The sequence below is a fragment of the Telopea speciosissima genome, chromosome 2 (assembly GCF_018873765.1).
Source record: "Telopea speciosissima isolate NSW1024214 ecotype Mountain lineage chromosome 2, Tspe_v1, whole genome shotgun sequence".
Taxonomy (NCBI): domain Eukaryota; kingdom Viridiplantae; phylum Streptophyta; class Magnoliopsida; order Proteales; family Proteaceae; genus Telopea; species Telopea speciosissima.
The window spans coordinates 56,704,224-56,730,762 of NC_057917.1; the positions used below are offsets into that span (position 1 = coordinate 56,704,224).

The 26,539-nt window shown below is 38.7% G+C and overlaps 4 protein-coding genes and 1 long non-coding RNA gene across 6 annotated transcripts in view; 3 read left to right on the forward strand and 2 right to left on the reverse strand.

The window, feature by feature from the left end:
* Nucleotides 1–2,666, forward strand: part of LOC122650360 (protein ESMERALDA 1-like) — a 64,508-nt gene extending 61,842 nt beyond the window's left edge. Inside the window, exon 10 of the mRNA XM_043843770.1 lies at nt 2,276–2,666. Coding sequence (XP_043699705.1) covers nt 2,276–2,438 — 163 coding nt within the window. The 3' untranslated portion in view covers nt 2,439–2,666. The remainder of the gene's footprint in view (nt 1–2,275) is intronic.
* LOC122650362 lies at nt 527–25,990 on the reverse strand. Its single transcript, XR_006331415.1, has 4 exons — nt 25,981–25,990; nt 11,279–11,285; nt 3,812–3,815; nt 527–629 (listed from the first exon to the last, which is right to left on the reverse strand). It is a non-coding gene; the product is annotated as an uncharacterized LOC122650362 (long non-coding RNA).
* Nucleotides 6,084–7,244, forward strand: LOC122650361 (thaumatin-like protein). 2 transcript variants are annotated; one of them, XM_043843773.1, is made up of 2 exons: nt 6,084–6,176; nt 6,282–7,244. In XM_043843773.1, exons 1-2 carry the CDS (start codon nt 6,110–6,112, stop codon nt 6,950–6,952), a joined length of 738 nt encoding a protein of 245 aa, XP_043699708.1. In that variant the 5' UTR covers nt 6,084–6,109; the 3' UTR covers nt 6,953–7,244. The 2 variants fall into 2 exon arrangements, with proteins under 2 accessions (XP_043699708.1, XP_043699707.1); XM_043843772.1 differs by having other exon boundaries at nt 6,107–6,176; nt 6,279–7,244.
* On the forward strand, nt 12,300–14,752 carry LOC122650358 (pentatricopeptide repeat-containing protein At3g18020). The gene has a single exon (XM_043843767.1). The coding sequence runs from the start codon at nt 12,332–12,334 to the stop codon at nt 14,489–14,491; it is 2,160 nt and encodes a 719-aa protein (XP_043699702.1). The 5' UTR covers nt 12,300–12,331; the 3' UTR covers nt 14,492–14,752.
* On the reverse strand, nt 20,217–22,545 carry LOC122650359 (putative pentatricopeptide repeat-containing protein At3g15130). Its single transcript, XM_043843768.1, has 2 exons — nt 21,411–22,545; nt 20,217–21,284 (listed from the first exon to the last, which is right to left on the reverse strand). The coding sequence occupies exons 1-2, from the start codon at nt 22,517–22,519 to the stop codon at nt 20,648–20,650; spliced, it is 1,746 nt and encodes a 581-aa protein (XP_043699703.1). The 5' UTR covers nt 22,520–22,545; the 3' UTR covers nt 20,217–20,647.
* Nucleotides 25,991–26,539: the final 549 nt, after the last annotated feature.

Sequence of the window (26,539 nt, forward strand, 5' to 3'; positions counted from 1 at the left end):
GTGACCACTTGGTCACAATGGAGCAACCTTACCATTGCACCAAGGTCCGCAAAATATCCTTTTACATGGAAACAAATGGAGCCTAATACACAAGGAATTGTGAAAAATCATCTATGGATATGTACAATATGTTTACTTAATATTCATAGCAATATACATGAAAGCAAACTTGCCTTCTATAATATTAAAAAAATATTTGTTTGAAGAAATTCATTTGACTTGGAAAAAAATTTATTTTCTGTACTTTACTCACAACATAGAAGTCCATGCATATATTTGGTATATACTTGGGCAAAGTTGCAAATGTTTAGTGTACTTTTCTTTTGTGCACATTCTTTCTCTAAAAGTAATGCAAAGTTTTCCTAATATATGTGAAATTTCTAACCAAGTTTTCAACTACTGTTGAACTTACTGTTTAGAGTTAAGATGAATTTTCATGCCTGTAATTACATTCTGGACATCTTTTGGAATGTGCTGATATTCATATTTGTGAATTGAACAAATCATGCTTTTGTTGGAGAAAAAAGGGCATACCCAGTGCACAAGGCTCCCACCACTGCGGAGTCTGGGGAGGGTCATAATGTACGCAGCCTTACACCCGCTTCGTGGAGAGGCTGTGTCCAGACTCACTTCTATTGGAGAGATACATACAATAAATATGAACCTTGAATTTTGTTCTTTTTCTTCTAATTTATGTGAAGCTTGCACCTCTTTTTTTGTTGGTACCAACACAAATTTTCCAAAATTAATTTGCATTCCTTTTTATAGTTTTTTTTTATTAACTGTACTCTCCTAGCCTTTTTTTTTTTTTTTTTTTTTTTTTTTTGTGTCCTGTAAAACAAATCTAAAGATAGCATTAAAATTCATGTAGTAAGGACTTTCTGTGGTCAGTATAAATCATAGAAAAAAGTGGTTGCAGTTCCACCCAACTTTTTTTATGGAGACCTTTTTGCATCCCATACACACACCTTGTGACCATTTGCATGTCATTACTATAATTGTTATTATTTTTTTTTCTTGTTTTTTTTGTCTTCTTGTTTTGTAACTGTGATTACCAAATGGAATGATATTCTTAGAATGCCCGGGCCTCATAAAAAGATCTCCTTTTGCGTGTTGAATAAAATTAAGTCTGTCAGTTTTTGAAGATCCCATTTTGTCTACTGTTAGCATAGCTCTTGCCCCCGCTTAAAATGTTCCTTACTGTACTTTGCCATTTCAGTGCCTTCATCTTTCATAACCATCACTATCATCATAATTCAGACTCTGTAGCTGTATAATTTTGGCTAACCAACCTTCTTCCATCTCTTCTATTCTATCTAGGGGCTTGAAATCTTTTTCTGTTTATTAAAGCTGGGTAGGGGTGATTTTTGTAGTGGATCTATTTTATGGATTATTGGCAATGTATTCTTTACTTTCTCTCCCAAATTATTAGAAAAAATCATTTCTTACTACTTGGTCCACAGACTTCTGGCCCTTCAACTCTCTATGATTTTTAACATGCACCAGAGTTTCTGCCATAAGTTCTTCCTTGTGTCTCTTATCATCATTATGCTAGATCTGTGTCCCATATTGAGAAACTGGTAAAATATTTCCATGTTCTGTGCTTTAAAGCATAGTTGAGTATGTAGTGATACATGGCTGGGTTTGTAAACTACTTTTGAAGCAATTCATTTAGATTCATTATCTGTACTATAGGCAGTGGAATGCTGATATGCGGTTCATTGCCCTTCTACATAAATTGTCAGGGAAGGGTTTTAGAATAAGATGTTGGATTCTGTTTTGAGAGAACCAAGTAGGGCGGGGAAGATGTGTGTTGAATTACATGGTGGGTATACAATGGATGCCCGCCCACTCTAAAACTAGAGTGCTGAATTAGTCTCAGCTTGTAACTAGAGTTTCTTCACCTTTAAATGAAAGAATTCTAAATTTGAACAGATTTTCCAGAAGAAACAAATAAGCTGTGCTAAACGATTGGACAACTCTTCTTTGTCCTTTCCGTACATCTAGCACGCCAAGAATGTTAAGTAAGCATGAGGACTGAATAAAAAACCAGCTTAGTGTGGTATGGTTTTGGTCTTTATATAGTTCACATGGTAATATCATCAACCCCCTACAAATGATAGAAGCAGCATTGATTGGTATCCTGATCATTGTGAATGGTTTAATCTATTTTTCTAAAGACCAAAAAATATCCCTACTGGTTTAATAAGCTAGATGTTTTTTAGAATGCACTCGATGGTTTAGGTTTTAGTCACAGTGTTGGATTTTGCCACAGGTGGAAGGCCTTCAAACGTCAAATGCTGAGCATGCGATCACACAGTGATGCAAAGGGAATTCAGCTCAAAAGACCGAATGATTCCCTATATTCCTTTCCATGTCCAGTTTGCATGTGCCGTGTAAACAAGTCAGAAGATCACAGATCCTCATCCGCTCCTTGATTTATTTGGAAGGATATTCTGATTATTGATTGTTTTTGTTTCTATAACTTGGTGTGTCTATCTCGTCGTTGACCCTCATTCTTTACATTGTTGTATTTCTTTTAATTTTTGGCCTCGACGAGAGGTAGCACAAAAAATTTTTGACCTTCACAGATTTTTTTGGAGAGCACATTGCTCTGATTCTTTCCCTGGCATTGAAAAGGAGAGTTACAAAAGGAACAGACTACCGGAAGAGGCGAAATGGATACCTAATTTTCTACGCCTGGAGTTACCCGGGTCATCAACGACTGTTTTGGCCAATTTTTCTGCCACAGGTGCTGCATCTAACAAAGCCTTGATCTGACAAATTGCATTCATTTGGACAATCAGTTTTTGCATTGATTGTATATTATTTGATCTCATCACTGTGTTAAAGTACTGTAAAAAGATGAACAGACATTGTATACATTGTCATTGATCAAAATCTGGAGGTTGATTTTTTTTTTTTCCCACTGGGCCATAAATTTTGTAGTCAATGTACCATTTAGATTCCAATTCCTTCTAATAGTTAAGGCTATCTTGAAAAATTAGTACATGTTCCCTCTTTGTCCTTGAGTTTGCAAGTCACTACCAAGCTACTAACTGATATTTTGTTGTGACATTATCTCATAAAACCTCCCATTGCATCTTCACAAATTTATTCGACTGCCGAAGCTGGTAATTCTGTTGATAACATGTAATAAATTGGTATATTTGCAAGTGTGCATTCTTAGAGAGCTGGTATCTCTGTTAATGGAGAACTTTCACCACTACATGGGGTAGCATTTAACCAAAAGTCAAAAAGTCAAACCTAATCTATATGAATGGTGAAAATTGTTCTTTTAAAAATTGGCTTCATTTAAAATTTGTTCTTTTACAATTTTACCATTGGTCCGTATCGTTCCACTGATACATGATGTCAGGTACTGGTTATCGTGTGGTTGGAAAGAAATATCCGCAGGGATACAACAATGTATTGGAATCGATACCGACCTGATACGAACTCCACATAAGGAGATTATCCTATATTTCTTGAGGAATAGATTGGAAGATTATAAATTAAGTAGCCTTATACATTATTTCTTAAGGAATAGATTTGAATCAACACTGGGTAATTTGCTTCTCAGCTGAAAAAGAGGGTGGGGTCTGAAGTCTGATGACGCCCTCATCTTCATTGATTAATATGTACGTGCTTTAAAGAAAGTAAAATCTCAAGCCACCATGACAATAGCAGTGTTGTACTGCTCCTTTGCAAGAAACATGCAAAGAATCCAAGGATACTGTCTTTGACTTCACTGCCAAAATGAGTGAAGGGTTTGTGGCTTACACCCCACAAGTGACAAGCCCCCTATTACAACCCTTTTGATTTTTGAGAGTCCCACTCCCTCAAATTATTGTACTCTATTGTTTCCTTGTGAAGCTGAACAGTACTAGGGTTTAAAGAATCGGAATCAGATGAGTTGAATCGATCGTTTTGGACCTGAATTGGCCGAACCCGATTTTAGTTCCAGTTGATCCAGAGCGATTAATATATGCTGGGTTTCTAGGGTTTTGGCCAATTTCGATTAAATTGGAATCTAGAATCTGTTGGATCGATCCAAATTTCGAATCCAAGTTTAATAATTCCTCAAATTATTGAACATTCCTTTTTACCTTTTGAGGTTGGTTAGTAATCAGGGTTTGAAGAATCGAAATCAAATCAATCAATTTAGATTGAAATCGGCTGAACCCGATCTCGATTCCAGCTGATTCAATGCAACGGATTTATGCTAGGTATTTTTCGACCATTCCGATCGATTGGTTAAATTGGAATCAAAATCAACTGGGATCGATCCGAATCCTGATTACAAGTTTAATAACCTTCACAGCAATTTGTCCAAAAGAGGCGGGACTGGAATTGTACTGTCAATGCAATAGCTGTTCACGTTTGGCCTTCCTTTTGGCCCATCCATCAAAAGTTCTCTAGATCTTGGCCAGACTTTGGACCATAAGAATCTTATTTATGCTCTCTCTCTCTCTCTCTCTCTTGGGGAAAGGGGAGGACTTTGGACCTTCTCTCTACCCCCCCTAATGTAAGTTGTGCAATAGAAAAATAATCTATAGAATGGACAATAGTATGGTGATAATGGGTTATCATGAAGCTTCCACTTTGTGTTGCCATTTTGTATTTTGGGACCAATGGATCTGATTTTTTTTTTACTTATTTTAACTAGGTAGATTCCTTAATGGATTGTCATTTAAAAACTCATAAAAAATCTCAGTAGTCTATAAGACGACAACAATTCCATTAGGATTTGTGTGAGACTCTTGTGATGGCCTAGTGACAGAAAAACGCACTCACACTCCCCAACCTGGTGTCTTAGATTTTTCTTCAAACATTTCTACTAACCATCCACAGTCCTTAAAGAAACTAAATCAATATGAATTATGAACCCTCCATTCTCACCGATGCACCAAAAGTTTCAGAGCTAACAAGAAATATTAAAATATTAAATCAATCCCTTAACCTATTTCATATTAGGTTGATCTAAACTAGCATCTATACATTAAATTGAACCTCAATTATAACAAGTCATCATGTTTCCATAGCAGTTATTTTAGGTAACTCTCATTCTAGACAGTTCTCACTTGGTTGGTAGGTAGTTTTTTTCAAACGATTTTATTTTGTTCCAGGGCTTTTGTTTGACGGTAGGTAACTCTTTTTTAGACGACTTTCACTTTATTTCAAGTAGCTTTTTCTCCTATATAGTCTTTTTTATGATTTGAACCTGTGACGTGATGTCAGGTTCTGATACCAAATATTAGATACTTGATCATACGTAAAAAAAATTTAAATTGATGAAACATATTAAATCAAACTCTTTAACCTATCTCATGCGAGACTACTGAAAATAACTCTCATGCAGTAAATTGAACTCATTAGGTAAATAATAAAAACCACCTTTAATACCAGATGGACCCATCTTAATTACCAAACCAAAAAAAAAAGAAATACCAGATGACCTATCCTCAGATGAAAGTTTCCCAATTGCTGAATGGTGGGCCATGTCTGTGGGGGTTTGGTATTTTACTTTTGCTTTACCTTTATTGGATACTTGGTTGTATATTCAAAAGTTTTTACACTACCGCTGACTGAGAAATGTGGTGGGCTGGGGCCCTGCATTTTGCAGAGTCTGCCATGGTCATGGACATGGTCTCATGGAGAGAGAGAGAGACAACTTTGTAGAAGGTCTAGTACCACTCAACATGTGAATCGAATATTTTTTGTTTTGAATACAGACACTATTTCACCACTGACAATCTGACAACCTCGAGATTAGAGGCAACTTTGTCATCATCACACACCCAAAAACCCTTACAGCCTCCCTCTTTCTCTGCTCACTCCATTGCTCCAATGGAATGGAAGTGATCCCCCCATTAACCCCTTTTTCCCTGCAAATATCACCTCATTCAACTTGGACTTTATCTTCTTTTACTCAAGTTTTTAATCTTTTCTCACTCCCAAGAACTCCATTATAGACCCACCTTCCCTCTTTTTCTCTTTATAAACAAACTCCTCCACACCCATTTGGTACACTTGAGAAGAGTCAGATATCAAAGCAAGACAAAACTCTCCCTATCTCTAACTCTGCAAGTCTCAGCACATAATTACAATGAGGGAGAACCTGAGCCCTCTCCTTGCTCTGTTCTGTGTTACTGCCTTCTTTGCCTACATTTCAGGTACTCTTCTCTAACCTCTCTAAACACATTAACACAAACACATACATTTTATCTCCAAATGTTGGTAATGGAAGTGTTTGTTTGCTCTGTTTTAATATGCAGTGGAGGTCTCAGCAACCACAATAGCACTCTACAACAAATGTACACACCCAGTATGGCCAGGAATCCAACCCGGTGCAGGGAAACCCATTCTTGCAAGAGGTGGGTTTAAGCTAAATCCCAAACAAGCCTACTCCCTCCGAGTCCCTGCAGGTTGGTCAGGCCGCATTTGGGGTCGCCATGAATGTTCCTTCGACGCCTCCGGCAGAGGTAGCTGTGCCACCGGCGACTGTGGTGGTTCTCTCTACTGCAATGGCCTAGGAGGAGTACCCCCTGCAACCCTTGCAGAGATAACACTCGGAGAACAGGATTTCTATGATGTAAGCCTTGTTGATGGCTATAACCTTGCCGTCTCCATCACCCCATTTAGGGGAAAAGGGAAATGTAGCCGTGCGGGTTGTATTAGTGACCTTAACGCAATGTGCCCAGTTGGGTTGCAGGTGAAATCTCATGACAACAAGGTTGTGGCTTGCAAGAGTGCTTGTTTTGCTTTCAACTCTCCCAGGTATTGCTGCACTGGAAGCTTTGGAAACCCACAGACATGCAAGCCCACGGCGTATTCTAAGATCTTCAAAGCTGCTTGTCCTAGAGCTTATTCGTATGCTTATGATGATCCCACCAGCATTTCCACTTGCAGTGGTGGAAACTACTTGGTTACCTTCTGCCCTCACCATTAGAGGTTCCAAGTTCCAGCCTTTCTTTTTAGAGAAAGGAAAGAAAACTCAAAAACCTATTCTTTGGCTTTGGGCTTTGGGCTTTGGGCTTTGGGTTTTGAGCCTTTTGGGTTCCTCCTGTCTTCAACTCTACATTTAGCATTGCCTCTTTCTTCTTTGTTTTCTCCTTTGCTTTGTATCTACTACAGTTATCAACTACAGTGGTATTACCTATTTTAAACTTAATTAGTTAATTAAAGTTTTTATGTCCTTATGTTGCTTATGATTTAAATTTCAACTTTCAAGTTCATGTTTAGTTACTGGAGGCTTCAGAATCTCAAATGTTCTTTTTCCTTTATTTCTTAAAAGTAAAGGGGGTTCAGTTCACTTCAGGCTTCCCACTTCCTTGTATGAGGGGTGGTGGGTGTCTCTCTGACATATTGACATGTGAGGACCAACCTTCCAAACAGAACTACTAGCTCTATATTTCATCTGATTGATAGTTTCACCCACTAGTACGTAGGGTATGTTTGGTTTGAAAAAAAAATGGAGAGAAAATTAATGATTAAAGTAATGATGATATTAATAATGTGTTTGTGTCTTTTAATGATGATATTAATAATGAGTTTGTGCCTTTTTTTTCTTCATTTTTCTCTCCTTTTTTTATTGCCAACCAAACATACCCTTAGGATGCAATATTGGAATGTTTAACCTGGACCACTTGGTGCAAGATTTTAGATAAGTAGTGAAAGCATGGTTGTCCAATTCCACTTCTTGGTTTCTTGATCTCTGTAATGAGGATGCCTTGTGCTCCTCTTGCCTCCCATTGAAATAAAATTGGCATTTTCCAAAAAAAAAAAAAAGTGAAAGCATGATTGTAGGGATTGGGATCGGGATCGACGAATCAGAATAGGCTGGAACGATTCAAAAAATGGAGACAAATCGGAAATAGACTGGGCCCAATCCCGATTCAAGCAGTTTCGAATTGAGTTGGGATCAGCTACCCACATGGGGACTGGTGGGGACAGATCCCAACCCTCCATGGCCTGTGAGACCCATGCCCCATGGAAGGTTCAGATCTGTCCCCACGTCCTCAAGTGGGGAGCTGATCCGGACTCGAATCGAATCAGCCTCTTCATATAGGTTATCTAGGGTTCCAGGCTTCCAGCTAGCAAATCCTGTCCAATTCCGATGTATATTCTGGGTCAATTTTGATCAACTAGTCCCGATTTGGAGGCCGATTCTGGTTTTTAAAAACCCTGGTGTCCTCTCTTGTTACAGCAGGGTGATGTAATGCATCGTACGGCGGTTGGAAAGGCCATGTGCACCATGTGGGGTACGTTGTGCCATATGGCATCTGCAGTGCCGCACGATGAGCACATTGCTGTAACAGGAGAGGACAACGATTCGGTGTAGAGAGCCTCGTTTTGTTATCTTTCACTCATGTGAGTCATGTCCCCACCAGACCACCATTGCAGAATCTAAATGGGCTTTTAATGGTATGGTCCATTAAGAGCTGTCTCTGACCGTGGGCCTATCATCTCAGGTTTCTTTTCCCAGATCCAGATTTCATTTGTCAAGTGCTATAAACGTCACAGGATCCACAATCCATCCATGTAAGAGGTACTGTTTGGTAGTTCTTACATTATTTTTACTGACAATGAAATCTCATTTAATTAAGTCTTTACCAGCATGGGCCCAATAAGAGCACGTGTAGGATTTGGGGGTTGAGTGGTAATTTCACACAATCATGTGTCTAGACACAGGAACCATGTGACCGGTTAACGTTCTTTTTTCCTTCAATTTAATAAGTCTCTTTAAGTTCTTTTTGTATGCAATCCAATTAACTAATCCTGGTTTTACTCAAGTGTGCCAAGTTATTTATTGGGGCATAGGAAATTGGTCTATTTATTAAAACGTAGAGAGAGTCCACCTATATAAGGAAGGCTTGGATCCCCTCCTTGCAGTGGGCCCACCCCTGCATTCGCAAGAATCCGGATCAACTACCCACGTACGGATAGGTGGGGACAGATCTAAACCCATGGGTCCCACACCCTGGGATAGATCTAACCCCTCCATAGGGCATGGGTCCCACATTCCTATAGAGGGTTCAGATCTGTCCCCACCCATCCCCATGTGGCTAGCAGATTCGCAAGCAGCCCATTGCATGACAAAAATCTCAATCACACGTCTGTTTATTATAGCAAAAATGTTGGAGCTTTAAGTATATGAAGACACCAAGGACCTAAACAAACCGATGTCAAATTATGACTCTATAACTCCCAAAATCTCAAGAGAATGTACTAGGGATGTCAGGTTCTACTTCTTTGGTTCATGATCAGAAACATCCTGTTTAACTATTTAGTTTCAAACTAAAACACAATCCATAGTAAAATTATATATATATTTTTTTAAAAACCTATGAAATTATAAAACTCGTGGGGTCACTTACCCATTTTACCGTTAGTATGCTTGGTCCAAAAGAGTGAATAGTGAGTGAAAACATAAACACCCATCCAATATTTAACCTCCATAATCTGTACCTAATCAATTTCTGATCGGTTCTAACCGTTTGATCAGTTTGGTCCAAACTCTAATTTTAATCTATAAATCATTGTAATGGCTAGGATCTGAAACAATCCACTAATAATCTATTGTATTTTTTTGGGCAAGAGATCTCTACTTGGTCGCATGGTCTCTACACAAGCGTCAGGGCCAAAGAGTGAGCAAGCCATCTACCAAGGGGGCAGAGGTGTCATCTCACGGTGCCCTATGAGATGGCGTAGGAAACACCACCAAGTAGAGATCTTTTTCCTCTTTTTTTTTTTTTCTGAAGGCCAGCAAAAAGATATATTAAAGGAGGGAGAAAGTTCTCTATCCAGGAGTGTGGCCTATGCCAGCACTCCCGTGTGTGTATCTCTCTCCTCCACATTTGAAAAGTCACCTCTGCCCCCTTGTTTTGAGGAGGAAAGAGATAGACACATGTGAGTGTTGGCGTAGGCCACACTCCCAGACAAAAACTACTTTCCACTAAAGAATATGAAAAAATATGTACAAGATTAACATATCCAAAAAACAGACAAAATAAAATAAAGAATTTGATATTCCACTTTCGGCATTGCCATCAACTGAGCTCAAGATCCATAAATTTAAATTAAGGCTCCACCTTCAGCATGGCTGTCAGCAAAAACCTTAACCAAATAAAAAAATAGGCAAACAAAAAGATGCCCTTCAAACTACAAATCAATATCTAGGCATGTCTAGACAATTCCAACTTATGCCTTGTGCGATGAAACTTGGATATAAAGACCAAAAACTTGATGATTACAATTCATCTTCCTTTTTTGGTAGCTTGTCCGCTGATGCGTTCACCTCGCTGAAGCAATGAGAAATCTTCTCTGTGATTATAGTTGGAGAAAAAGTTCTGTGTCCGGGAGTGTGGCCTACGCCAACATTCCCATGAGTTTATCTCTCTCCTCCCCATGTGAAAAGACATCTCTACCCCCTTATTTTAAGGAGGAGAGAGATAGACACAAGGGAGTGTTGGCATAGGCCACACTCCCATGCAGAAAACTGCTTCCCTTATAGTTGAAATGATTCCACTTTTGCAAGGAAGATCAGGGGATGGTATTATTGAGGATACACTACACAATATATTAAAATCACACTTAATCCATAGTTGTCAAGCTTTTTTTTCTCCAAATTTATACAAGTGAAAAGGGCACACAATTCAGCAGTAAAGTTTGACTGAATTCCCAAACGCTGCAAGAAGCAACCATTAGGAATTCCATATGAAACTCGCCGTTTTTTAGTTTTTTGGGTAAAATGAAGCTGGATTGATACACATGTGATGAGTCAAGAGTTTCATCAAAACATAGTCTATGAAGCCAAAGAATGAAAGCAGATCAATCTATCATACACATGATAGACAGGACCCTCCTTGCCAAGGTGTCTGCTAAACCATTTAGACCTTTTGAAATACATCAAAAAGAAATTGAGGCAAAAGAATTACAAAGAAACTTTGCATCATTGAGAACAATCGCTGACTCTAGAGAGGGTGTGGGGGGGTTAATTGATTAGCCCCTTGAAAAAAACATAATAGCCTCTCTATTATCGGATTCCACTTGAAGATGAAGGATCCCCAACGATAGCGCATTGGATAAGGATGTGCGAATTGTTAGAGCTTCCCCTTGTAGAGATGAATAGAAGTGATGAGGGATAGATAAAGCATGGACCTGGCATCCAAGGTGATCCGAAAAGATGATTCTCAAGCCTCCCAAACTACTCTACCATGGAAAAGCTACATCACAATTAACATTATGACCCATGACCCCTGATGGTAGAGGTAACCATGAACCTAGATCGAGCTGTTGCTGATGACATGCCACTACTACACCGAGTATTACATCTTGGATTTGCATTGCTATATTCGAGATATGCCTCCTCTGCCACAGTGATTACCTCCTGGGAGCTCCAGTCTTTTGTATTGAACACTATATCGTTTTGAGCACATCATATAAATCTCTCATAACACCATTTGCAATGGTATGATCTGTATTACTCAACGAGCAACCATCTTTATTCAATTTTAACCAGCTCAAGTCAGGTCTATGCCATTGAATATCAATAATTTGAGGAGAAAACAATGGAGGGAAGGAAGCGCCAAAAAGTTTGGAGAGAATCAAATCATCCATTGAGGGCAAGGGAGTCTTTTCCAAAAAGAGGTGAGAGAGGATGACACATGTTGTATACCTTGGCAGCGTGCCCAACATTTTCCCATTTGATGTATAAGAAATGATCTGAATCAAGCACATGTTAAATTTCATTCTGATAATGTTTTTTAAAGGAAAGAGAACCCTACCTGGGCATGTGGTGCGCCGCTGCTGCCCATGTGTCCACACACACGGGCAGAATGACCGCTGCACCCCCATGGAAAAGTCCATTTTTCCATGGGGGTGCGGCAGGGAAAAAGAGCTTGTGCAGTTGTGGCGGGAGCTGCACAAGTGCAGCACCACTAAACGACAGCAAAAACAAGGGTAAGGTAGTCATTTCACAGGTGGGTCCCACCTGGGCCCCACATATGAAATGACCACCTCCCCCTGTATTTGAGGTGGTTTTCATGCTGCACCTGTGCAGCTCCCGCCACGGCTGCACAAGAGTCAAGTCCATGCGACGGTCATTTCACGCGCCTCTGTGAAGGCACTACACGCACCCAGGTAGCGTTCCTTCCCCCCTTCTGTTGGGTGGTGGTACTCATAGCAAATCATGCTGCCATGTTCGAAGTTGAAAGGGTGAAGCTAAAGTACATATTTTAGTACTCTATGTTGGATTCAATCTGAAACCCAAACATAGATGCAGAAGATTTTAGATTATTAGAAAAATTAGAATGCAGGGTAAGAGAAGATGATAGCCATTCCTGCTGCTCTCAGAGCAAGAAAGAAGGACCCTCTTCTTGCCCACAAAAGCATCACTGTATCGCTTGCTTTCTTCTTCACCCACGCCAAAACATCTCAACAGCAAACCATCCATCCTAGTCGTCGTGTTCATCAGAAAGAAGAAGTTAAAGAAGAGGCAGTAGCAGAAGAAGCAGAAGAGAGCATAAGCAATAGGACCCATTGGACCAGAAGGATTCACAGCCTCTGCACTCTCAAACGTAACGTAGACGAAGCTCTTCGCCTTCTCGACCGTCTCCGTCTCCGGGGATATCGTCCTGACTCCCTCAACCTCAGCAGTATAATTCACGCCCTCTGCGACTCCAATCGCTTCTCTGAAGCCCATCAACGCCTTCTCTTCATTGCTTCCGATTGTGTTCCCGATGAACGCACTTGCAATGTCCTCATTGCCCGCCTCCTTGATGCCCGAACTCCCAAACTTACCTTGCAAGTTGTACATGGCTTGATCGCTGCGAAGCCCGCTTTCGTCCCCTCTCTGATCAATTACAACCGCCTCATTGATCAGCTATGCTCCCTATCACAACCAATCGAAGCTCAACGGTTGTTCTTCGACATGAAAAGCCGTGGGCACTCTCCTAACACCGTCACCTACACCACTCTTATCCATGGTTATTCAAGAATTGGCGAGTTGGACGTTGCTCGGAAGTTGTTCGATGAAATGGTTGATAATGGCATCCTGCCCAATTCACTCACTTACAGTGTCTTGCTGAAAGGTGTTCTTCGGAAGCGCAAGGTTGAAGAGGGTATGGAATTGATGCAGGAGCTTTGGCTGAAGATGGTTGATGAAGAGGACCCTTCTGTCAACAATGCTGCTTTTGCTAATCTCATTGATTCTCTGTGTCGAGAAGGTTTCTTTTATTTGGTTTTTAAGATAGCAGAAGAGATGCCTCAAGGGAAGAGTGTTAATGAGGAATTTGCTTATGGGCAGATTATAGATTCACTTGGTAGAGCTCGGCGGCATCATGGGGCATCAAGGATTGTGTATATAATGAAAAAAAGGGGATTTGTTCCAAGCTTGGTCTCATACAATTCAATAATACATGGTTTGAGCAAGGAAGGAGGTTGTATGAGGGCTTATCAGTTATATCAAGAAGGAATTGAATTTGGGTACATGCCATCAGAGCCTACTTACAAGGTCCTCGTAGAGGGTCTCTGCCAAGAAGCAGATCTATGTAAGGCTAAGAACCTCCTCCATTCTATGCTAAATAAGGAAGGTGTTAACAGGACTAGAATCTACAATATATTCTTGGGAGCTCTCTGTCTTATGGACAATTCCAGTGAGCTTCTAAACGTACTTGTCTCCATGCTTCAGATGCAATGCCAACCTGATGTGGTTACTCTCAACACCGTTATTAACGGTTTCTGCAAGATGGGAAGAGTTGAAGAGGCCATGAAAGTCCTACATGACATGTTGATGGGAAGTCTTTGTGCTCCAGATGCTGTGACCTTCACTACCATTATTTCCGGTCTATTGAATGATGGAAGAACCAAAGAAGCCCTTGATATGTTGCATAAAAAAATGCCCGAAAAGGGTCTAAGCCCTGGTGTTGTGACTTATAATGCTGTTCTTCAAGGGCTATGTAAACCTCATAAGGTCGATGAAGCTGTGGGAATTTTCAATGTCATGATTAGTAATGGAGTGGTTGCTGATTGTACAACTTACACCATAATGATTGAGGGGTTATGCAGATCTAACCGCATAGAAGAGGCTAAGAGGTTTTGGGAGAATGTTATTTGGCCCTCAGGGATACATGATGATTTTGTTTATGCAGCAATCCTCAAAGGTCTATGCACTTCAGGAAAGCTGAATGAGGCATGTAATTTCTTATATGAACTGGTAGATTGCGGTGTGGCTCCAAATATTGTGAATTACAACATTCTAATTGACAATGCATGCAAGTTAGGTTTGAAGAGAGATGCTTACCAAATAATGGGAGAGATGAGAAAAAATGGTATAACCCCAGATGCTGTCACATGGAGGATTCTAGAGAAGTTGCATGGGATTACTAGGAAGAAAATCCTTGCCGATGATCAGATGTTGACATCTAAAGAGGTTGCAGGAAAGTTGGATAGGGATGGTGGAATACCGGAATTAGTGGACAAAGAGTAGCCACTCAGCATTTGAGAGACAAAAATAGCATCTAGAAACAATTCAACTAACCTCTTCAAGACACATAAATAAATAAATTAAAAATACCAGAGTTGATGTTGTTACCTGCATTCAGAAGTGGAGGGACTGGATAGGTTGCATGGGTGTTGGAAAGCTGATTCAGTAACACAATTTTTGGTCCCAGATAAAGGAGATGGTATACATTTGCTAATAGGTTCTGCATTTCATGATTGGAGGACAAGCAATGTTGTTATGCAATTAATAGTGGGTTTGTAGATTGTAAATGCTTCTGTTATGTATTCATCGAAAATATAACCTCTGTATTCACCAAAAAAGATATAACCTCTGTAATACCAGTCCAATGACCAAGGCAAATATGGAGCTTTTGTCATTGTATACTATTTTATCAGCGAACGATAATTGTTGTGTTTGATTGATGAAGACCAAAGGGTTAATTTTTTTAATGAAATAATTACTTGACTATTTCAAGTTTCTAGTTCAACACTTCAACAGAACCATAAGGGGCTTGTTTCTGTGCTTTATTGTATTTAATTTTTTTTTTTTTAACTTGTACAATCTTCATTCACTTGAAATATTTAAAGAAATTAACCCCATATTTTTGTGGTTGTTGCAACAGTCACGCCAAGGAAGAATATCACATGAGTTAATCAATCACCTAATGAGTATTCTAGGCCAAGTAGTGCAGCTAAACACATTGAAGGTATTTCTTTACTAGGGAAATTATCCTGTGGCTCTTTGTGCCTGCTGCTTTCTCTCGCCCTCTCGATTGTCACTGAAAATGCTCAAAAACAGCCTGCATTAATAGCTTGGACAGGGTTGCTAGTGCTTATGTGCTGGTAAATTGAAGTTTTCTTAGTCTGTATTGGCATGGATGCATCTTATATTTACTGTCATTGCGTTACTACAGCTCTGATACAAACCTGCCTTTCGTTGAAGTTGGTCTTATTCCTTTGTATGTACATGTTGTCTTCATCGTATGATTGTCAGCTTCTTTCCATGAATTTCAATCAAATTTTTCTTCTTGGAGAGGGACTCTTTGCCTTTTCTCCCCTACTATTTAACATTACCTCAACCTGTTGCAAATTAGCATTTATTTTGGTTACTCATTCCATTAGTGGAACAATTGATTTGAGCTTCTGATTGTTATGTCAAGGCTGGTGGAAATTTAGGTTTTAATGGAAAAATAATCATAGCAATCACCATTGTTCTGAAATTGTACATTGGTTTTTAGAGACCATTGCACTTGGTTTTAAATTCCTTAGGAAGCAGATGGAGAGTACTTGGTTCTATGTGACTGGGGTCTGGTAACATTCAATTCATATCTCATGGCCAAATGGAAATTAAGAGGGGGCTGGTAACATTATATTCACAGTGTTTTACACTCTTAGCAAGGCACTCTTGCTACTAAGCTCTATGACAGAAAATTCATTGACAGAAGTAGGATTTTCATTATCATGTTGATGTCTGAAACAATCAAATTTGTGTTGGGCTTAGTCTGCTTGCAGCATCAAAATATTGTAATTAGGAGTTGGGAACTAACTATCTGTTAGGTCTGCAGGTATAGTGTGACTCCCTTTTTGGTTAATTTCTCAAATCTATTCAGATCTTCTCTCCCTCAGTTGTTACTTTTTTTGTTTTCCTTTTCTCAGATCTGTTTAGATCTTCTCCCCCTTGTTACTTTTTTTATTTTCATAAATTTGTGAATCTGTTATCAGCTTTGTTGCCACACCCCAACCCTTTCCGTTGTTCCCTCTATTCATGATACCAAGAATCTAAATCTTCATTTCACGTATGATTATATGAGCTTGCTAGCAATGCAGTCTTTGTTTGTATGTTGGTGGATCCATTACCTGGACACTTCAAATTATGATCTGTACCCACGTTAGGCACTTCATGTAAGCCAATAAGAATGCAAGAAATGGACTGTTAGAATTACCCAACTTATCCCTTTTGCCATGTAAAGTAAACATAGATCGGTGGTTTTATTACGTCTGTCATATTAGTCATTTATGATCTGAATATTATTTATATTAAGTTTGGGGACTTGGAATAACTATATAATGGTTGCTCCATTGTGACCAACTGGTCACGGGTTTGAGTCTAGAAACAGCCTCTTTGCGAAAGCAGGGGTCAGGCTGCATACATTATGACCCTCCCCAGACCCCGCAGTGGCGGGAGCCTCGTGCACTGGGTACGCCCTTTTTTGGGGGTACTTGGAATGACTCTATAATGATATGGTAGTGATTGTAATTCCTTTTGTTTTACAAAACCAGGAAGTAACTAATGGATAATTCAGCTTCCTTGCTTCTCTACCAGTGTTAGACAAGACACTGCTGGGTAAGCAAGTTCTTCCCACCCCCACCCAATTTCTTCCTTAGTTATTAGATGTCAAGTCATTGTTTAAATTATCTACTACATGTTAACATTTGCTGGTTGTATGTAAAATAACTCTTCAGCTTTCAAATTATTTTGAGGTCTCTTAAGATGTATCGATTGGAATTCCTGGCGCTTCAATTCTCTGTGGAAGCTTTTGGGCTTGATTCCACTTCTGTTCTTGAAGTCCATTTAAGAACTGGTTAAGAGTTTTTGGAATGTTGTATGTGGGATTTTAGTTTTCAATTGTTTTATCAAATTTCTTTCATTCTTCAGAATTCACTGTTAAATTTTTTGTCTTTTTTTGGAAATAATAGTCTATATGCACATACACTTACACAAATACAAACACATACACATACATATATACTTCTCTGCATGTATTCACCCTGCACAAAGGCATACATATATGAGAAGATGATATATTTAATCAATTTCCCCTGGCTTCTATAGGGAGATTGATTTTGTCAATGAGATAGTGTATACTCTTGCTGGAAATGGAACCAAAGGTTCTGATTACAAAGGAGGGAAAGGAACCACTCAGGCAACAGTAGAAAGATGCATGCATGTTTACTCTTTAAGCTAACTCTGTTTAGTTTATGAAATTTAGCATTCATAGCTTGATTCAATCTAGTTGCATTCCTCTCATGTAATATTAATCTAGTTTAGTTTCATCTGACCTTTTATGTTGAATATTTCAATTTCCTAGAAAATTTCACTGTAATTTAATGTCCTCTCTCCTCTTTCCCTTCAGCTTCTCAATTCTCCATGGGATGTCTCCTTTGAACCCAATTATGAGATAGTTTACATTGCAATGGCTGGGCAGCACCAAATTTGTGAACATAATACTTTAGATGGGACTACAAGAGCTTTCAGTAGCAATGGATTTGAAGGAAAATGAATGAACCAAGAAACGATGTTTGTCAATACAAACTTTCACTGGTTGAGTGATGATCTATTTAGGCTCTCCAAAAATTCCTTGGCATTTTCTGCTTGTATTTACTGTTAGGCATTGCTCTAAATGCTGCAAAGCATTATTTTGTTGGGCATTATTATTATGTTCTTGCCGGCGACACTTGAAATTTGGAAATAGGGAAATTTCAAAGAGAATGATGGATGGAAACAAAAATCTGAAGATAAAATTGCTGGGGTAGATAGAATTTGATCCATAGGCATTGGCTTTTCTCATGATAATTTTTTATGATTGAGTTTACATCTCTTTTTCTGTGCTGAATTGATTGTCCTTAACAAATAAACTTTCACGGTTTATTCATTCTTTATGATACTTTTTGCATAAATTAAAATTCCTGACCATTTTGGTTTTATTTATTGTGAAGCTCTACTAGCACATCCTTTGCTCAGCCATCGGGAATTTCACTATTTCCTAGTAAGGTAAAGTGATACAACTTATTCGTACCAAAAAAAAAAAAAAAGTGATACAACTTATGGTTTTGTCATGGTATTTATTAAATGATTGTCAAATGCTAATTTTTTTACTATTGATTGCAGGAAGTATCCCAAAGACCAAATATAATCAATCAAGAAAGAGGTAAGACCCTTGCAAAGTTCCCAAATGGTAGAGCTTGGGAAGCTCAGACCCAGTCAAGATTAGAATGGCAAGGAGCACTCAACTACTAGTCTAGTTTTTTTTTTTTCCTAGCGTACAATACGAATTATTGATGGAGTTGGGTTTTCTAAGGTATTTTGGATATAAAAGATTCAAATGATGAACATGATTTTTGTTTTAGATTTGTTTTGAATTTAAGTGATTTGGATAATAAACAAGATTTAGGTATTTATATGTATTTTGGATGTTAAACAGCTTGAATGGATTTTTATTGTAAATGTATTATGAATTGAATGGATTATGTAGGTTCAACATATAGCTACAAAACCATAGTTACAAACTTTGGGGAGCATGATTCCGCCACTAAAATCCGTTGCTATATATTTGTTGCGGAAAAATCCGTAGCTATAGAGTACCCTTTTCCTGCAATAGACAATCTGTAGTTATAGAAATAGTGACGGCACTTGTAAGTGCAGATAGAAAACCGCAGTTAATCCGCAGTTATAGGCTATTTCTGCAGATTTTGAACCTTCTACAGTAAGCCCAAAAAAAAAACCACTGTTATAAACACACACACACTCCCCAACCTGGTGTCTCTCGGTCTCAGATTTTTCTACATACAAGCCATCCACAGTCCTTAAACAAAGTATATTAATCTGAATTCAGAATCCTCCATTCTGTAAAATTTCTAACAAACCCACCTTTAACACCAGATGACCCATCCTCATGAACGTCTCCCAATTGATGATTGATTAATAATTATCACCTCCAATTTGCCGGCACCTCCAATTCCTTCAATTCTTCTAATAGGGGGAGTGGACCCTACCTTGGGCAGTGTTTTCGGACAGGGAATAGGGTGATCATTTTTGCCCTCATGTCAGGATTTGGAGGGAGGTGGCGAATTAGACAGGATAATGATTCTTGATTGATTGATGGGCCATGTCTGTGGGGGCTTAGTATTTTACCTTTGCTTTTTTATTGGATGCTTGGCTGTATATTCAAAAGTTTTTACACCGCTACTGATTGAGAAAAGTGGTGGAGATGGTGCCCTGCATTCTACAGACTGCAATGGAGAGAGAGACCACTTTGTAGAAGGAAGGTCTACTTCCACTCAACATTTGAATCGAATATTTTTAGTTTTGAATGCAGACACTTTTCACCACTGAATATCTGATAACCTCGAGATTAGAGGCAACTTTGTCATCATCACTCACCAAAAAACCCTTCCAGCATCCTTCTTTCTCTGCTCTCTCCAATGGAGTGGAAGGGCTTATCCCTGCAAATATCAACTCATTCAACCTGGACTTTTTCTTCTTTTACTCGAGATTTTAATCTTTTTTCTCACAATCCAAGAACTCTGTTAGAGACCCACCTAACCACCTTCCCTCTTTTTCTCTTCATAAGACACAAGAATAAATAAAGAAGAAAAACCAGAGTTGATGTTGTTACCTGCATTCAGAAGTGGTGGGACTGGATAAGTTGCATGGGTGTTGGAAAGCTGACTCAGTAACACAATTTTTGGTCTCAGGTAGAGGAGAAGATATACATTTACTAATAGGTTCTGCATTTCATGATTGGAGGACAAGCAATTCTGTTATGCCATTAATTCTCTGATCTATTATGAAAACTAAGCTTCGAAAGTAGGATTCTTGGTTGAAACAACAATATATGTTGTATTGAAAAGATAGCCATCTCTAGAGGAATATATTTTCTTCGTAACATTTGATGGCTTCTAAGTTCTATCTTCTGAATCCTCCTCCCATTGCTATGCATATAATCTGTGTTACTGCTCTCAAGCTTATAAAAATTTAAAACTTGCAAAACAGGGCATGATTGTGAGACTATCTGTTGATGCTTTCATTACATCTTCAAAATTGCTGTTAAGACTTTGTCAGGCTATGAATTTCAGATTTGGCTCCATTCATGGATTGTTGTAGAACTGACAGGAGGTTAGCGGATTTTTGCTCTTATAATATTTTCAAGGGGTGTGCCCTGTAGTTTGTAGAGAGAGGGAGCAGGAACCTGTGTTCTGTTCACTTACGAATCCCGCTTCTTTTATAACTGTTACATTCTGTCTTGCTCAATACCTCGATGAAGCTGCTTCTGATTATGCTTAATTGATGATCACCAATGGATTATTTTTTATGGATTGTTTTCAGGAAGCATATTTCTTTGTTCCCTCTTGCTCCAACCATCTACAATGTGTCCTGGAATGCCACCCAACTGCATCCAGCCTCCTTTCTCAACCCACTTGCGCCCAATTTCTGCCTCACCTTGCCCTTGTCCTCCCACAATCCCTTGTCAGCATATATATTTGCTAACAGCACATACGGCCTATGGCTGTGTGGTTCTAATTCCATAATTTTTGCTGCTGACTTTTCTCCCAGTTCCGTCTCTCCATGAATCCTACAAGCACCAAGCAATGCTTCCCATACCAATGCATCTGATTTTATTCCCATATTCTCAATAAATGTCTCTGCTTCTTTCAATCTCCCTGCACGACCCAACATGTCGACCACACAGGCATAATGTTCCATTCTAGGCTTGACACAATGAACATCAATCATGGACTTGAAAACTTGAAGCCCTTCATCTACAAGCCCTCCATGGCTACATGCAGACAGGCATCCAAGTAATGTAACACTATCTGGTTTCAATCCTTTAATTGCCATTGCTTCAAGGATGCTAAGAGCCTCTCTTCCCTTCCCATGTTGACCAAATCCTGTAATCATCACTGTATATGATACCACATCATGGTTTTCCATAGTCATGAACACTAACCGAGCATCTGCTAAGCTGCCACACTTGGAATACATATCTACAAGAGCATTCTGCACTGATGCATCAAAACCACACTGTGATTTGATGATCCTGGTATGGATTTGCCTTCCTTGCTCAAGGCTTGCCAAACTACTGTAAACTGGGAGGATGCTAGCAAAACTGAACTCATTTTCCTTCATGCCTTCTCTCAGCATTCTTTTATAAAACCCAACTGCTTCTTCATTCTGCCCATTTTGCATGAACCCAGCTATTATTGCGGTCCAAGAGATAATGTTGGGTGCAAGAGCTGTCCCAAAAATCTGGGTGGCAGACACCATTCCTTCTTCACACTTGGAGTACATGGTTATTAGGGCATTGGTGACTGGTGTTTCAGAAACAAACCCTGATTTTATCATGCAACTATGAAGCTGCAAGCCCACATACAAGTCTCCTGGTTCTGAACAGGCCTTTGTGATGCTTGTCAAGGTGTACCCATCAAATCCTACACCCTCCTGTTGCATCCGAGAGAAGATTTGCAAAGCATGCCCTTGACTATAGTTGCTTATACAGGCATCAATCATAATATTCCATGAGACCAAATCCAACACCGCTATCTCATCAAACGCACGTACGCCATCTTCTAACCTCCTTTGCTTTGCATATCCATCAACCAAGGAGCTCCCAACAAACTCATTAGAACTTAAACCGTATCCAATTGCTTGGGCATGTAGTAGTTCTATCAAGAGTGAATTGGCCAAACGCACACTAGTTCTGATTAACATGGATAAGGTAATGTGGTTGGGCTTGACATCTTCTTCTTGCATTTTGAAGAAAATGTGGAGGATTTTGACCATATTAAGATCATGGCTCAAATAAGATGAAATAGCTGTATTGAAAGAAACTATATCTCTCTCAGGCATTGTTTCAAACAGTTGACGTGAACATCGAATCTGCCCGCACCGAGAGTACAGACAAAGGAGCTTGTTCCATAAGGAGATAAAGCGGCAAGAATGAAATTTTAGAAGTTGGGTATGGATGGACATGCCCATTCGGAGGTCGTAGGCGCTGGTGCAGTCATCCAAGACATGACTTAAATGGCGCAAGTTGATTGAGTTCTCGTAATGAATCTCAAGCTCTTCAATTGGGTGCTTCTCAGAAGGGGCGGTTAAGCTGGAAATCTCTTTGAAATTAAATGGCAACTGGCGGTAGCGATGGTGGTGGCTACAAAGCGTTCTACATGATTTGCCGTTGCGCAGCTTTCGGAGAACGAACTCAACCTTGATGGGTGACATAGAAATACAACGCATCTTGTAAGGCCACCTCAGAGACTAGCTCGTCAATTTCTAGTTGGGCGAGTGAAACCATTGGCAGCTTTAGAGACCGTAGCTCGTCAGTTTCTAGTTGGGTGAGTGAAACCATCCATCCCAATGGTTAGTTATTCCTCTTCAACCCCAGCTCCCAGGCAATTTCCTCCCGGTAAAAAAGTTCGTTATTTCCGTTGAATGGAACGGTGTCTGGAATCCTCCACCCTAATCTTTCCCCTACTCTGGAGAAGGAAAAAGAATTGAGAATCATGGGCAAAATTCTAATTTTGAAGTGGAGAATAAAAGTTGTTCTGATGGGGCTCGAGTAGGTCGACTTGGTCAATAGTGAGAAAAACCAATGGAGACAAAGCACAAAACACCTTTAATGGCATCACTTGAAATTTTACATGAATTTTGTGGTCTCTTAATTGACTATCTAAATTATCAATGGATGTGTTTATTGGAAGACTTGTTTGAATGACCAATAAACAAGTCTTATAGGAAGACATTGTTTGTAGGTATATTCTTTGGAGACATCTTTTGGAGGGAATCGTAATCCTCTCTTGTTACAGCACGGTATTGTACTGCATCATACGGTGCTGCAGAGACCATGTGGCACAACGGGCCCCACATGGTGCACATGGCCTCTGCAACCGCCGTATAATGCATTACAGCACCGTACTGTAACAGAAGAGGATAAAAATTCCTCTTGGAGATGCTTTTCTTTTCTTATATAAAGAGAAGAGGTCTTGCTCATTTAGGGTATGATTTGTAATTGAGACAATCTCACTTTTTGTTTTGGCTTTCTCTCTTCTTTGTTTATATCTAATTGAGTGCAACTCACTGTGCCCTTAGTAGCTTAGTAAGTGAACTGCATCACTACTAGATATCTTTATATTTGGGGTGTTGTTTGATCTTAGAGGCCGATTTGCAAAGACCAAATTTGTACCATAGGAAGTGTCTACAGTCTTAAGGAGAGTGACTTTTGTATGACTCAACCCCATCGATTCATTACTTAGACCATTTTCATCCCCTGGGCTAGATTTCGCTTTAATACCTACCATGCAATGTGCAACCAGAGATTCAGATTCAAATATTCAGATCTATGAAGAGTTTTCATTCTCCGATGTTGAAGATCTCATCAACATCGATGTTTTTCTTTGTCATATTTGCAAATTATTTGATCGAATTGAATAATATGAATTATTTGAATTGAATACGATTTTTTTTTCCAAAGATCTGAAAAAATATATATTGATTTTTTAACTCAAACAAATCATTGAATTATTTGATCAAATCCAAATTAAACGAATAATTTGGTTAACTCAAACAAATCATTGAATTATTTGATCAAATCCAAATTAAACGAATAATTTGGTTCTATTTAACAAACTATTTTTTGGGTACTATTTTATTTAATAAATTGCTAAAAAAAATAATTGATATAATTTCAAGCCCATAATTTAATTAATGAGCATCGCAAACTTGGGAACAATCCCTTGGGAAAAAAATAAAAATAAATAAATACCAAGGGGAATCTACCGCTTTGAGAGATGTTGGTTGGATACTCAATGCCACATCAAACTTCAATTATAAGTCGGTGACTGGTGACCATCCTTATTTGTAAGGGTTGCCGCCCTTCTTATTTCATGTCTATTCAATGTGGGACTAAACTATCATGATAACTCTTGTTTATTGTAGGAGTTGTCACCCATCTATTGTTTTTATGTTTATCCGTTGTGGGACTAAATTACTATGTTGTAAAATTACTATCCTCCATTCTATTAAGGAATTAATGATTTCCCACAAAAGACTAGTGGTTAGGGGTGTAAGTTTGGCCCTGTCGGCCTGAGTCTGCCTTGAATCCGAACAAAGCCTAAGTTGAGATACCCTAGCCTTGAGGGCATATCAAGATTGGATTTTCAGACTCTGAGTCAGGACTAGGCCGGGCCTGGGCCTAGCCAAGGGGACTCAAGATCAGGCTAAGGTTCTTAAAAGCCCGGCGCAACCTCAAAAAGCCCTGTCTTGGATGTTTCAACAAAGTTCATGGAACTTTTTGCTAACAATTCAAAACAAGTTTTACATGAAACTCTACTTGGGCTATAAGATCATCAGCTCTCTTAGACTAAGTTAAGAGTAGAATTGGGGCAATTTGCATAGGTTCTGACAAAAGCATAAAATTGGCTACTAAGAAATATATTTTCATCACCTAATGTCTATTGGATGGTGAACTAATCAAAGGAGACAACAACCGCACAAGCAGACAGATAGGAATGAATGACATGGGCTACTACACATCATCTATCAAATTGACAGTCCTAAGAATATATGACATATTAAATAAGTACAATAATCATTAAAAAAAATCTGAATTTTTTCATCCGGATTTTTCATAGGTCAACGAATAATTATCGAATTAATCTGAATCCGGATTTTATTTTTAGTCCATTCTTTCGACCACATTTTTATCGGATTCTTAAATAAACAAAATGTTAGTCTGAATGATTCTTGAATCCGAATTCGCTAACTATGAGAACAATTACCTAGTGCAATTGGTGAAGCATGGTTCATTTTTTTTTTTTCTGGTAATACCTATAACGTAATTTTAATGTGACCTATTTTGACAATTTGGCAAAATCAGCTTTTGCAGTCAGTTTTTGTTTTAAAGGACCAACTAGTGGACTAAACTATTGACCTTTTCAGGATGGGGTGCTTTTATTGGTCCAAATGTGCGTGCAGACAGTTGATCCCTTGACCTCTTGAGCTTATGTACTCTCACTAGCAAACCACCAACCAACTGACCAAGTTGTTGTTCACATTTGTAATCAATTTTGGTAAAGCAATTATTGCTCTAGCTAATTATCTACCTTTTTCTAGTGTTATTTATAATTTTATATGTTATGTACAACAGTGCCCATGGTTTTAGGTATCAGGTATCAATCGGATCGATATCAGATCAAATATAGGGGATCATCATATTGGTCGTACAAGTCGGTTTTACCCTCAAAGTCTTTGATATCTGAGATATTTTGACAATTATACCTTTTATCCGTATCACTTGCAAACAGTTCATCGACCCAGTATTGGTATCGGTGTGGATCGATACCCGATAGGCCTGTGCCTAAGGCACATCGGTACGATACCCGATACGACCAATATCATATTGATTCAAATTGGGTTGTATCGGCCCAAATCATGTCCAAACTTAGTAACTTTGGGAAAGACAATAATACGGGTATGAATACATACAGGAATTAAATAGGTCATACATCAATAATACTTTTAAAAAAAACCAACATAAAAAAATGCGTACGGAAATGATATGGTATGTGTATACTACGCTTGCTCTGTAAGCAACAATACAGGCATATATTCATTATATAACTGATATGCACCACCTAATAAACAAAAAGAAGAAAGAACGCTACTTGGTCGTGTGTGGTGTGTCGCCCCTGCGCCTAGACACAAGGTTGCATGAAATGATTATTGTGCCCCCATGGAAAGGTGGAAATCCTTGAGAGAGCGACAGTCATTTCACGGCCTTGTGTCTAGGCGTAGAGTAGTGCACCCGACCATGTAGCGCTCGCTTTCCCTAAACAAAATAATAGCATATAGACAATGATTTTATGAATAGAAAACCTCACAATTGAAATAAACACAATACATGATCAAGAATCCAAGTTGTTTATCAGAACCTCGTTGCTGCAATCTCTGACCAAACAAAGACGGAGAAGAAGAAAGAAGAAGAACAAAGAGCCGCCATTGCAATCACCTTGAAAGTTGAAAAACCGTGTTCTCGCCATGGCACATTTACTCGAAACGAAGATGGAGAGGGGTCAAAAAAAAAAAAAAAAAAAAAAAAAAAAAAAAAAAAAAAAAAAAAAAAAAAAAAAAAAAAAAAAAAAAAAAAAAAAAAAAAAAAAAAAAAAAAAAAAAAAAAAAAAAAAAAAAAAAAAAAAAAAAAAAAAAAACCCCAAACCAAAAAAAAAAAAAAAAATAAAAAAAAAAAAAAAAAAAAAATAA